At 44.0% G+C, this 14438-nt stretch overlaps 1 protein-coding gene across 3 annotated transcripts in view; it reads left to right on the top strand.

The window, feature by feature from the left end:
- The first annotated feature begins 1815 nt into the window (after positions 1–1815).
- Positions 1816–14438, top strand: part of LOC147453609 (protein ZINC INDUCED FACILITATOR-LIKE 1-like) — a 70590-nt gene continuing 57967 nt past the window's right edge. The window contains exons 1-3 of one of the 3 annotated variants that reach the window (XM_086515753.1): positions 1816–2098; positions 2959–2999; positions 3108–3168. In XM_086515753.1, the coding sequence (XP_086371879.1) occupies positions 1951–2098; positions 2959–2999; positions 3108–3168 (250 nt within the window). In that variant the 5' untranslated portion in view covers positions 1816–1950. The other 2 variants (XM_086515754.1, XM_086515755.1) reach the window with 2 other exon arrangements.

The raw sequence follows: 14438 nt of genomic DNA, 5'->3' as shown, positions 1-14438 counted from the left end.
GTTTGACTTATGTTTCAATATTTAACAGTCTCCTCCTTCTCTTCTTCCTCCTCCTCCTCCTCCTCCTCCTCCTCTCTCTCTCTCTCCCCCTAAGACGGAGGGAGACAACCCGACTGGTTTGGAACACTACTATTCCTTTTTTTTTTGGCAATACTTACTCCAGCAAGAGAGTTGAAAGAAATAATAAAAAAACCATTCATCCTCCATGCTCGAAATGAGCCATGGAGTTCACAAAAACACATCAAACCATAAACATACTAACAATAGACATCATTGGAGGTCTTTTACAGGGAGCCCTTAAACCCAAATCAGTTAACAGGGCTTTACAGGGGGCCCGTACAAAAAGGAATTCATGAAAGACAAAGATACATCCGTAACAGGGCAGAGTCTGAAACCTCCATGACCTCGAAAATGAAGCCATAATCGGACCGCTAGAAAGAGACCATAGCATTAGGCTATAATGGCGAGCCAAGCACTAGCACAAGCAGGGTAGTAGAGCCAAGGGCTACCACGAGTTGAGACGCCTCTGCCACCAACGAATCACTGCAACCAAGAGCACCACGAGGGGCAGATTCATGAACCAGGGACAAAACGACCAAGGACATATCTCCTAGCCCGGATTCGAGGAAGAAGCCCCCATCAGACTCAAGAAACGGCATGGGCGAGCAGGTTCGCTCCAGGATGGAGCAGGGTCACCGCCCAAACCCTAAGTGAAAAAAATATGGCCGTTCCTAAGAAGAAGAAGAAGGGGTAGAAATGGAAGCCAATGCAACCGAGGGCCCCACCCCTGTCCACTGGCGCCATGCCTCACTGCCACAACCGTCCATGCCGCGTGCATGTCTGCCAATACCCCTACACAAGAAGAGACATGGCCTCGGGATGACTCGCCTTTAGAGCCCCCTCCTCGTAGCAAGAATGCCCGAGTTGTCGCAGATTATGGACAATGATACACATTCACTTTCAATGTAAACTTCTCTTTGGAGATGATTCCTCTGTGGGCTATTTCCTAACCTTCAAGAGGCACAACCAATGGAAACCTATTTAATAAATAAAAAACTTTATACCGTACTCTTGTGTTCTTATACGCGTGGATCTTGTAAGCTCTTGAATGCAAGTATGGACTTGTAGCAGAGCAAGGGGTGCAGCTGCAATGCCTCTCAAAAGTCCTTGAAGAAATCACCATACAATCTCATCATATTCAATGCAACCAAAAAGACGCTTCCCTAATGCCTTGTAAAACAACATCCTATTCAGAGGGGGCAAAAAATGCACTCTTACTCACAACTAGATGATTGGGCTTCTTTATATGCTAGTGAACATGATGCCACTGCAACTCAAGGGCCTACAACTAAATGCACCAAAGTGGCAAGGTTGACAGCGCGAAGTAAAGACGAAGTGGTGCCAAGTTGGCAGCCAGCTAGGCGGTGGTAGCATGAGGAGAAGGAGAAGGGAAGTTGTAGTTGCATGGAAATATAGCCATTGGTAGCCTGTTTAATTTAACCTTTTTAGTATAGTAAATAGATTAAAGAAAACAACCCCTTCAAAGTAGGTGCACGTTTGACTTTTGTTATTCCTGAAGACAAAAGGACAATTCCCTACAAAGATACAAAGAAGTGAACCAAGCGTGAGTTCTTAGTGCTCTTTATAGTTTAGAAACTTTTATAATACCACTAATAATGCATAGTGAGACCCGGCTCTAAAAACATTTGAACTTTGATAAACTAGTTTTTTTTCCCCGTTAAAATATTACATTTTACGTCGGAAAAGCGTGCGACGATACTTTTCGGGGGGGAGAGAGAGAGAGAGAGAGAGGGGGAGGAGGAGAGAGCTTCTACCAGCCAGCCTTAATAGAAATACTCCAGCTCTCTCTCTCTCTCTCTCTCACACACACACACACACACCCTCTCACTCTGAAAACACACCTCCGCACTTGCAGTATCAGACTCGGCAATGGCAGACACATCCCAAGCTCATCTGCCTCTGCTAGGCAAGCTTCACGATGGGTGTCCCGGATGTGCGCTTGAGCGGAGGAAGATGGCCACGAAAGGACCTCCAAAAATGCTTCTTGCCCTCATTGGCTACATGGTCCTTTGCAACAGTCAGCCTCTTTGCTCTGCCAGCTCTATAGGGGTGTTTTATGTTCTTTGCTTCACTTCATGTATGTTGGGAGAGTGGGGTGTAGGAGCATATCTGATGCCCACATATACTGATGACTAGGTCTATATTATAGGCTCTGATGTTATCGGTCCGTTTTGGTATGCGCAACATTTAGTTATACTGAGCATGATGTGGTTGATGTATATTCCATTCACTGTGAGTTTGAGATTTGGGCCCTTTTCTGGATCTATTCTAATTTTGCAGTTTTTGAGGTTGCAAAGGCATGCTTTTAGTTGGAACTGTTGCTTGCTATTATTAATTTTCCAGTTAGTCTAGTAGTTTTTTATTGTGGAAATTCTTCCTATTCTTAGTGATGCGTATGCCCTATCAACTACCTTTTTCTGTTGCATTTATTCCTTCTATCTAAGCTTTTTACCAGTGCTAGGCTTCATTGTGGCTGCCATTGATCTCCGGAGTCATGACAGAAACTTAGGACGCTGAATTTTGTGTTGATGTATGCTCGTGTGTCTGTGTGTGTGATGTGTGTTGTGCTGGGAGCATATGCTCTACACCCACTATTGGGCACTGATGATGTTAGTGGCACTGTTGTACTATTAAGTCAATACTATGCATGCTGAATTTGATGGCTACATTATCTTATGGGTGACTACCATGAATCTATAGCTGCACTTCCTTTCGTAGATGAATTTGGGCTTTTCCTGGATTCATTTAGGTGAGCTTAGGCTTTGTTGAGGCAACTGATCACGTGTAATATTGGAATGATGTTTATCTGCACATAGGGACACAAGCTAGTTCACTATTATTGACTGACCCCTTTGGAATTCTGTTATTTACTGACAGCACTGCCGCTATCATCACTGTTCCCATTTATCTACTTCATGGTTAGTTTCATCTGCGCTACCAAGCTTGGGCTGTTCTGTTCGGTCTAGTCAGAAATGTAAGTTGGGCATCATGATGGCCATTCATTGGTTTTTTGCCCCCTTTTGCAGGTAAGAGACTTTGGTATAGCAAAGTCGGAGACACGCATCGGTACTTATGCGGGGCTAATAGGTGAGCTGTCGAAGTATATGGCTTGTGACTTTTTAAAGCTATGTATGTGGTTACGAGGACCATTCAGCTCAGCTATCACTTTTGCTACGGTCTTTAACAGAATGTCATTTGTGGTTTCTTCTTGTGGAAATCTTCATACTTAACACTGGTGCGAGTTCTTCATACTCCTGATGGAAACCTGTCTCTGGGCACATGGAGAGAAGCAGAGATGGAATAACCCACTGCATAGAACAGAAAATGTGTAGCTGCTTTAAGTTGAAAAAATCATTATACCTGAGATTATGAGCTTAAAATCATTGTAAGGGAGTGACTCCATTGAGACCATCAAAAAGAAGCAGATAGGTATTGTTGGGCTTTCTCACAGTAATATGAACCTAATTGTATGGAGCTCATCAAGGGAGCTTCAAATAAGTAAGTTCTCACTTGAGCTGTCTCATTGGGTCAACGACTGGTGTTAATATTTCCGGCAGGTAATCTGCATGTCTGAAAATCAAGAGGAGCTCCATGGGGCTCTATACTCAACGCCAAATGTGGGCTTGCAACATTTGATTAGAAGCCTTGTGGCTGTATTTTGATACTTAATTATGAGTTGGAAAGGTTTTTGTGATGCACACTTCTTATGCAGGGCTACAAAACTAGGCAATGGGTATGGTTTTATTAGTAAACATTGAACACTTATGAACTGCCACAGCCCTAACCACGGGGATGAAACTCGTTCAAGCAAGCAAGCCAAAACAAGAAGAGAGAGCAAACAGCTAGAGCAGCAAAGTAAGGGGACGAAACAACCAAAATGTTAACCTTTTGGAAAAGGAGATCGATTCTGTTGGAAACCTTCAAGCAAAATGAACAACCACCTAAGAATTGACCAAAAAGTGATGAATCCAATCGAGTTAAAGGCTCCTGTAAGGATATCTCCTCGTAATGCAATGAAAACATGCAGTGCCAAAATAGTCCCCAGGATGGGATGTTTGTGAAAGAGAAGCTCATGTCTGTGAAAAGGAAGCTCATTTCAGAAAAGAAACTCAGCTCTAGCATACAACACGCTTGCGCTCACACTTCATTTTTTTGGTTGAGAAAAAGTTTGCATCACATCACAATAATGTACAAGCAGTACAAAAGTATGGGTAAGGCAAAATGGAGAAGCCCTTGCCATGATGAAAAAGCTATTGAGCAGTCACACGTATGACAAATAGTCCACACTGCTTGGAACTAGCCGTACTCTAGTAGTGCTAGCTCAATCTGGCAAACATCCAAAAAAGTTGACCAAATTGGTCACGAGGGAAAGGTAGTTGCTGTGCCAATGCAAAAGCTTTGATATGGAGCGCACCTGTGGGGCGACACCACAAGAAGACTCTCTGTTGGAGTGGCAGCTTGCGATTCAAGATCGTTAGAAAATGTACCTTTCCTCCTACAAATAGGATTGTGCAAATGCCATCAACTGGTTGCATGCTCCCCAACCTACACTGGAAGAATGAGCAAGCGATATGCCTTGGAGGGTGTAAGGTTGTGGAAATTAAATGAGGACTACCCTAGCTGTTGTGGTAGGACAAATCGTGTAAGCACTCCTTAATCAAATGTGGGGAATTGGTTGAAGAGATGTTAGAAGCTAAGTAATAGCTCTCCATATTGACTGGTGATACTGCAAAGTGCTCATGGGCTTAATGTGCCATGTGGACGTGCTACTATGGCCGGAGCCAAACCATAGATTAGAAAACCCTAGGGAAACACGTAACGGTACGGCTGTGAGCCTTTTGGTAGGACTTGCATGCTCGGATAGTTCCATGAACCCCTACATAACCCTCTTTGCATAAATGATTGTACAATGCGCAGTCGAGCAATGGGCGACACAGGTTGTTTAGAATAGTGTATTGCGATCTTGTACTAACCAAAATTGCAAGGCATGATGTGCTTGAGCATGTACGTGTCTTACCTGGCATGTCTTTGCATGTACACTGGGTGCATGTCCAATTGAGGGACTTGGCACAGGCTGTTTAAGTCATTTTTAAGTGACTTATCCTATAAATAAGAAGTGTTTGGGCTCTACATTGACGCGGTGCTGATTTCGTAGTACATGGAAGAAGGGGAGGGAGTCGGCTCTCAGGTACACTGGTCCAAGTTATGTTATATGCTGATGATGATATATTATTAGTTTCCGAGTCACCAGGAGGATTGCAGCAATACCTCCAGGCATTGGATGAGTTCTGCACATAGTGAGGTCTCACAGTGAACCTTGGGAAACCAAAGTCATGATTTTCCACATCTCGAGAGAGGGTAGGAGCCATGCCGTGCTGGGTAGAGGCTACATTGCTATTGTCTCGTCATGGGAGCTTACCTCTAAGGTTGTCGATCTTTTGGGAACATATTGAATTTTCTACATCCGTGGTATGAAGTTTTCACTTAGCTGCTTTTGAGGGCATATGCCAGGTCTAGAAGTATCTTGGAAAGGAAAATTGTTTTTGTAGAGCCACCTACATTGTTTTTTTTGCCAGACATATTGAGACAGAAGGGTTCTATCTTTGGTGTACCTATTATGTGCTTTATACAGACCTAGACATCTGTGCCATCTATCAAGGTGGCTACCACTACTACTATAGAGTTCCCAGAAACTCTCTCGAGTGGGAAAGGGTGCTATACCTGTAGAAGATTGTTGTTACGTGCAAGGAAACCCGTGCCTTAGATATCATGTGATGGTGCATGTGGTGAGGGTGTCACAAAGTGATGACATGGCTTATTGCACTGGAGAAGGCTTGTTTAAAGTGTACGAAAGTGACCGGATAGAGTGGACAAGTTAGAAACCCCAATATGATGAAGTGGCAATTTGTATGGACATCCCAAAAATTGTGTTGCAAAATGTGGAACTGTATGAAAATCCTGCAAAATGTGGAAACAGCGTAGAGGGCACTAGCTTTTCATATTGGATGTTTTTTGGCTTGGGGCGTTTAAATATAAGCCTTGGAAACCCCTTCTGACATCAATGATGATGGTGTTCATACTTGTAGAGAAGGGCTTCTTAGAAATTGTACCTTTGTTTGAGCAATACAAAAGAAATACCGAAAGGGGTGCCAGGGTTTGGGGCTAGTGCTTATGGTAGTGGAACTCCGCCACTCCGTGTCTATTGTGTGGATTCTCTCTCTCTCTCTCTCTCTCTCTCTCTCTCTCTCTCTCTCTCTCTCTCTCTCTCTCTTCAATCATGTTTGAAGTCCTAAAGTCTATTCCAGTTTTGCTCTTTTCAATTGGCACATGGTGCCAATTTGTTACAGTGGTATCATAGCTTCAATCATTTGCTGTATTGACAAGCGAAGTGTTCCTTCTGAAACAGTTAGAAGATGACGTTTCTTGATTTTAGCAGTTCCTCCTTGATAAACTTTGTGATGTCCTATTGAAGCATCCTCAACAAAACTTACCTATTCTATAGAGCTTTCAACAGTTTTGGAACTACATGTTGCCGCCTCTGATGCCTCAGGGTTTTCCACCTTTGGCACCAAAAAGCGCAAGGGCTTCTTCTCATCAGCCCACACGATCTTCTATTCTTGTACCTGATGCTTCCAAGGAATTGGGTGGAGCTTATGAAAAAATTCATGGCCACAAAGCACTTATCTTGTTTAATCTAGGAGCCATTGATAACTTCATCCACCTAGCATTCCTCAAGCATATGGACTTTGAGTTTGACCAGGTTGTTGGAGACATTGAGATAGGACTGGCTATAGGAGATACGAACATAGTTGTCGGCCTTATTGCTACCCTCTCAAATCACCATTCAAGGGTACCATGGCAAGATAAATTTTCACATCATGAAGCTAGGGCATTGTGCCGCTCTTTTGAAAATGCCTTGGCACGACAAAAAGAATGCTACCATTCAGATCTGCAACAGAACTATCTCCTCGAACCAGGATGGCAAGATAGTTGTCCTTAGAGCTCGATTTATAGAAACCAACCCTGAATGATTTTTGTTTTTCTTTGTATTCAGATACTTTTTGGAACACTGTTTGAGAATGTTTGTTTGTAGGTTGTTTGGAATAGATTATATCTATCTAGGATTAAGTCTTTGAGATGTCTTATCCTTTTTAGTTTAAAATTGAGTACTTGTTTCATGTTTTAGCCAAGTAAGTTGCTTCAACTTATTTTGTGTATGCCTTTTCTAAAAACCTTTTTAAAGAAATAATGGTTTTTTTATCTTGTTTTGTTTAGTAGCAAATAAAGTGGTTTAGTTTTTTTTTTGTTTGTTTGTTCTTGTGTCCCCTGCTTTTGTAGTTTTATGAGTGTTTTATCCCTTTTAATTCGTCAGTTCATACTATTCTGAACTTATGAAGGTATATAGGCTTTGCATTACCGGCAAAAGGTCCCTGTATCCGGATTGTGTCTGCTTATTTCTTTGCGTGGGGTCCATGGAGATTTTGAGAAATTTTAGTGAGGGATGGGCCACTATTTGTCGACATGTTTTTCTTGCAGCTCTCTGAAGTACTTTGTATTTTTCATGGTCTAGAGAAATCACCTATTATCAGATTCAGAGTGCTTTGATTTGATTTATTTACAAATGGGAAACCTCAGAGTGAGGAAAAGCCATCAGAAAGATATATACAAAAGGAAAGAACACAGAAGTGTTTTCGAAATGTAAAGGCGGCTAGAAGCAACCGTAGGATAGTTGTAGGATATCGGGGGATATGTCCCCAACATCAAGGGCAAAATGTAAGGATTGCCTAAGTGATATCTTGAAAAAAGGAAAGAGATCTGCCTCTTGCTGATGGAACATGCGAAGATTGCGTTGGCACCACAAAGATAGTAAGGACCAGAATCTGATCCAAGTGAAGAAGGCCGCAACTTGTTGAAGGGAAGTCGAGAGGATGCCAAAAGCCCAAAACCGTTTGTGGAAAGTCACTGAGGGAAATCGAAGGCGCATACATGATGATATGCGGGCAAGGAAGGCCTTGATGAAGCGACAATCCCAAAGAAGGTGCATGACAGTCTTTTCACAAGCTGAACATTTGATACAACAAGAAGAGCTGATGTGACGCGCATCAAGGAAAGTTCCAACAGGGAGAACTCCCAACAAGCAACGCCAAAGAAACAGACATTCCTTTAGAGGCAAATGGCTCTTCCAAATCGCAATAAGAGCCTTTCTCCACCATAAATCAGATTTATGCAACGACCATAGCGCATTACAATGATCAGCCAACCAAGAGTCACGCGGAAGAGAGGCATAAATGTTACTAGCAGAAATGGCATCAAAAGATGTTTCCCATAAAGTCCAATCCGTCATACGACTTCCATTGGCCAACGACGGAACTGGCAAGAAAGCAGCCAGCATTTACTGAAGCTCTTTCCAAATTTGGCGATAATGCACACCCAAACCAAAGCGTTCAGCTGCTCGAGAGAAAGGAAGCATATTTCCACATGTGTCAACCACATCATCCACCGTACATATTCCTCGACAACAGAGGAAGTATGCTTGATGTGGCGAATGGTGAACAAGAGAAAATGAGAATGCCCGACTCCAGTGAATGCTTTCCAAGCGTATAGAATTCCCATCTGGTTGCTGTCTGCCATGCCATGAAAGATGAGCCGTCATCGCTCCCAAGCAATGAGTATTGCAGAAGTAACCAAGCAACCAGGAATATGACCATCCATCTTGCCGAATACAATCTCCCAAAGGGAGGTCTACCAGTGACCAAAGGTGGATGTGATAACATGCTGACTGATTGTCCATGACTGAGACTGTTGAGCTACTCTAACAACATGGCCTTCCTCGCTAGAGCATGGCAGCGAAGATCCAAAATATTAAGCCCCCCAAAATGCTTCGGAGTGCAAAGTTTCTCCATAGATAACAAAGGAAGGCCTTTCTTTCGGGAATTAGTGCGCAAGAAATGAGACAGAATATCAGACATAAGCGATGCAAGGCGAAGAGGAGGCCAATGTAACAACGGCAAATGGAACTGAACATATGCCGTCATTATGCTCTAGACAACACGAAGCCGAACATGTAACGGCCAAGTGGATAGTTTCCAATAGTGCAATTTTAACTTTAGGTGTTGCATAACCCAATCCACTTGCTGGGTATTAGTTACATTCCACCCAATAGGATACCCCAAGTGTCCGACGATCACATGCGAATCAATTATCTCTCCAGGCCACAAAAAATGATGCCAGTCACATGCATGAAGAGGCAGTAGTTTGGATTTTCTGAAATTGACTTGAACGCCAGCCGCAAGCCCAAATGTATCCAAAGCTTGCATAATCTCATGCATGTCATCTTGGTTATTACGAGGCATGAATAATGAGTCATCAGCATAAGCGTGGCCAATAAAGTCATTCCCAGAGGGTAATTGCAATTCGTGAAGACGGCCAACGGAAGTCAAGTGATCCAAATACAACAACAAGGGGTGGGCGGTAATGGCATACAATAAAGCGCTGAGGGGGCAACCTTGCTTGACAGAGCATCCGAGTGGCCAAGGATCAGTCAGGTCACCATCAAGAAGGCCAAATGACAAACTATGAGCATACAAGAAATATACAACATTGGCTATCTTAGGACCAAATCCAAGGGCTCACATTGTATCAACAATGAAATCCCACTGTACCGTATCAAAGGCCTTTTCAAGGTCCACTTGCATCACTAGTACATCTTGCTAGGTATATTTGGCATATTCCATTCCAATCAAGACATTTGCCACATTATCCATGAAGCCATATTGAGCGGATGGATACCTGCAAGAAGTGACTCCTTGTGCGATGCACAATCATCTTAGCCAAAATTTTGTATACGACCGGCATGAGGGTAATCGACCGCCAATGAGAAATATGCTCGCAAAGCGCCTGCTTGGGCAATAATTTCAGCAAGCCTTCTTTCCAAGATAATGGCAAATTTTGCAAAGAGCAAAGAACAAACATTCATTATATAGAACAAAGGCTCTTTCAAGGGCTCCCAAAAGGGATGAAAAATTCCGCAGTGAGTCCATCCCAACCAGGGGAATGCCATTTGCCAAGAGCAATCAATGCTGAATGCGATTCATTTTCAATAAAATCCACCTCCGTCACTTGCGCATCACGAGGCGAGAGAATTGCATTCGCTATCTACGGTGGGCACGACGAGTTTCAGTAGAAACTGGAGGAGGAACAGCAAATGCATTCCCAAAATGCGACGTCATGGCATCAACAAGCTCACTTTTCGAAGTTGTCCAGGAGCTTGATTGGAGCTTCGCCCTCTTAGTGGCTTGAGACGCCCTTGAATAGTGCAGGTGCTTAAAAGACTGTTTCGAAGCACATCCCTTATCTACAAACGCTCGATTTCTAGCACGAGTCTGCCATTTATTTAGTTTGCGTTTGTCATTATATTGCATACGTACTCGAGCATGACAAAGCGTTGTCAACTCACAGTCAGTCAACGGACGCGTATCAGCCAAAATTTGGAGCTCTCGATGAACATTTTTTGCATCGTCAACACTCCCGCGTAACTGAAGCATATAGTGCTTGCCTAATCTTGAATCACACTTTGCACACGCATGACGAAATGATACCAAGCAATATCAGGATCCAAATGCATTTGGGCGGCTAGTGGGGGAATAACATCATGAATCATGCCATGAAATACCTCATGCGAAAGATAGGCATTGTTGATGCGTAGTAAACGCTTCCTCGAGAGAGTATAATCACCATGCATTCGCCCAAAGCGCAAGGCCATCAAAACAGGGGCATGATCAGACAGTAACAAGGTGTGGTCAATGCTCATCTCGCATACATACTCATCATATTGTTGCATATTAAGGACATACCACCGATCTAGGCGTGTACTATATGATGAGTGAGCATTATGCTGGAAAGTGTACCCACAAACATTCAGATGCAAATGGCTCCACAAATCCAACATCCGTGTGCAAGCAACAAGATCTGTCCAAGCCTGCTCTTCCACACCCAACATGCGCGGCTGTCTTGTGGTGTTATCCGATGAAGCAGGCGCATTGTTAAAATCACCAGAAAGAAAAGCATTGGAAAGCCAAGGATAAGAAGACATTGCACGCCATAAAGTTGCACGTTGCCTCGAGGCTGTGTGCGCATAAACACCCCAAATTCATAAGTCTGACCATTGATTGTACATTGAATCACCATCCAACGACCTTTTGGATCATTGTATGCAAGAACTGGCTGCAACTCATGTCTAACCAACATCAAAACACCCGAATAGCTCGTCAATCCAGCATAAGCTATCCAGTATCTCGTAAAATGCGAACTTTGCCCAACAAATTCATGCTGATTGTGCTCTTGCAAAATAACAATGTCTGCCTTTCATTTATGTACATAATGCTAGGTTAATCTCCACTTATCAGCGTTACATAACCCGCACACATTATATGAAATGCATTAAACACAACTATGCATTAAAGAGATCTGTACAAAGGCAAAGGAAAGGGGAACTAAGCAGACGTCCCCATAGGCACATCAACATCAAGAGACCGTGGCTCGACTACATTATCTTCCATACCCGCATGATGGAGAAGCCCCATGAATCACTGCATCTTTGTAAGAATGTACCACCTTGTTCCATGCATCCGCAAGCGTACGATTGTCATTACAAGGAAGAGGTTTTTGCGGGGGAAAATTTGCAAATTCATGTTTTCGCTGCGATAAATTTGGACATATGCAATTTGAATGTCCCGAGACTCATTTGCAACCCCTCCTCCTTCAGTGGTTCCACAGCTTGTTGTTTCCAATGGAAAAGAGGAGTCTAGATCCCCCTCCATTGGGGTCTCTACCTTGCTTGATGCCCTGCCTTTGGATAAAGGTAAAGTCAAATTTGTTGGTTAACAAAACTCTCAGAGCAAGGGTAAGCTTGCAACTGCTCAAGAGAGACGGAATAAGGGTAAGAATGTTGATCCAGGGGAAGGATGTCCTTGGATAACCCCCAAGAAGACTGTCAAAACACGCTCACATCTTTCTTCTCGTAACTATGTACCTCCTGCAGTGGAATCTGTCGTATTTGAGCTTGAAAGTACGCGTGCCAATGAGAGGGTCCCCCGAGTTGATAGTAATACCTTGAGGCGTGGGAACATCTGTGTCCCAAAGCACACAAAACCGATTTGTTGTTGCGTCAAGTTTGGGAGGACACATTACTTTCCCCAAGCGAGAAGCAAGCACAGGAAGAAAGTGTCGCCAGGTGCGTGGAAAGTCAACTATTTCTACCCATATTGGGCACTTGTGGCAAATAAGACTTTGATAGTCTTTGGTAAGAGCCCAGGGCAATACATGTGTCATCTGAGTACCAAAAAACAAAGGAGATAATTCAAGCAACATGCTTCGGGCATGAGTGTCAGCCAACAAGACTTTATAAAATCCTCCGGCTCCAAAATAAACACCTCGGACTACCTGGCGTTTAAGAAGGAAATCCACCCACTGACCCACGTCTTGTGCAAGATGCCCGAAAAGAACAAAATAACAGCATTAAGAGCATACTGTGCCATTGGGTCCAAGAGAGCTTGCACAGGGATAAGCACCTCAGTGGTGGGTTCCTAGCCTTCCCAGGTGTTCCGCGCACCTTCAAAATCTTCCAACAAACAAGCTCGGATTTCACCCATTTCCAAGGACTCTACGACCATCGGCTTCCTACGTTTATACACTTGATCGAGATCGCAAATCGACTTTGTCATGAAAGAACCAAAATACTGCCAAACCTTATGCGAGCTGAAACTTGGTAGATACCTGAACACAACAACTTTGTACAGTCGCTTCTGTACAAATCGAAATTGCGCAAAGAAAGCAACGCGAATGAGCACCTGTGCACACACACACACTCCCTACACACACACACACACACAAGTGGGTATCTGTACACGTGCACACACCGACACAAATAGGCTGGCAACCGTCGCTGACGAATTGACTGACAACTACCCGCTTCTGTGGCTCTCGTCAGCACTGAAAGGTCGTGTGCAGACGAGGGCATACCTCAGCTCTGGCGTGTTGCACAAAGGACGTGCAGGGCAGAACTGCACGACAGAGGGCTCAGTAGCATAGTTACCCGGAACGGGAACAGGGAACGGGGAATGGGAACGGGAGGGTCCGGAACGAGACGGGAACGGGGAGGAGGAGGGGGGGCCGGAACGGGAACGGGGTTGGAACGGTCCACCTAAAGTAAGGATTGAATTACCTCCATTTAGCTTTGTATCAAATAAACTCCTAAACAACCCCAAATCTGCCCCCTAACCTGCCCTCAAACTGCACCAAATATGTTCCCCGAACAGCCCTAAATCTGCCCCCAAAAGCCTTTTTTTTTTTCCCCAAATGCCTACTTTTGCCCGTTCCGCCTCATGTTCCGCCCATTCTGGAACACGGTTCCGGTTACACCCCGTTCTGGAATGGCGTTCCGTTCCCATCTCCGTTTCGGGAACGGGACTCGTCCGGAATGTCGTTTCGGAACGTTTGGGCTGTGTTCCCCCTGTTCCCTATTACAGTGCTCAGTAGGGTTCGCGACAGAGGACTCTACACACACACACACATGTATGCCTAAGATTCATATAGCCATACCTAGATAGAATGTGCATGCGTAGACTTTTGTGTTGTATGATGCCTGTTTTTGCGTTCACACACACACACACACTCTCATACATACACCCATTTTGTGCTAAATCTTTTGGCAAATTGACAATGTTGGCATGCAAATGTGCAGCAGAAGTAATTGTTGGTGAATGCTCAAGATGAGTGCTCACTCAAGGTTCCTTTTACTTCATGAGAGAGATGTACAATAGACTAGAGAGAGAAGAAGTTGATATTGTGAGTGAGGTTCTGAGGGAAAGAGAGAGAAAGGAGACTAACAGCAGATGGGGTCCCAAACCCCCCTCCAAGGCCCCCCTCTCTATCGCTAGAGAGATGTTTGCTTTAGACTGCACAAATGCTGATACAATGGTCCTAGATGTTGAGATGCTGATGGATCTTGTTGTAAGGGATGAAAATGCAAAACGTTAGGGATGCTGAATGGGATTTGCAACTGCGACGAGGCTATGGGCTTATCTACTGTTGCCGATGTCGGTGATGGGCTGAAAACTGAAAAACGATGGCTGATTTGAGGGCTGAATCTGAAAACCCTGGCTGATCTACTGTCTTGGGCTGAAAACTGAAAATGCTGGTACTGATGGCTGGATTTGTGACGGTGCGGTGAGGTTATGGCTGAGAACTGAGAACATTGGTGCTGATTGGGTGATCTGGTGCAAAAATAACAGAGATGTTGAGGTACTGCGGGTACTTGGTACTTGTATTGACGGTACTGACTTATGCTTGAGAAGTGA

This window comes from Adiantum capillus-veneris, chromosome 7 (assembly GCF_014529385.1).
Source record: "Adiantum capillus-veneris isolate H3 chromosome 7, ASM1452938v2, whole genome shotgun sequence".
Lineage (NCBI taxonomy): Eukaryota > Viridiplantae > Streptophyta > Polypodiopsida > Polypodiales > Pteridaceae > Adiantum > Adiantum capillus-veneris.
Note: the sequence above shows the minus strand (reverse complement) of the source record. Positions and strands in the feature narration are given on the sequence as shown.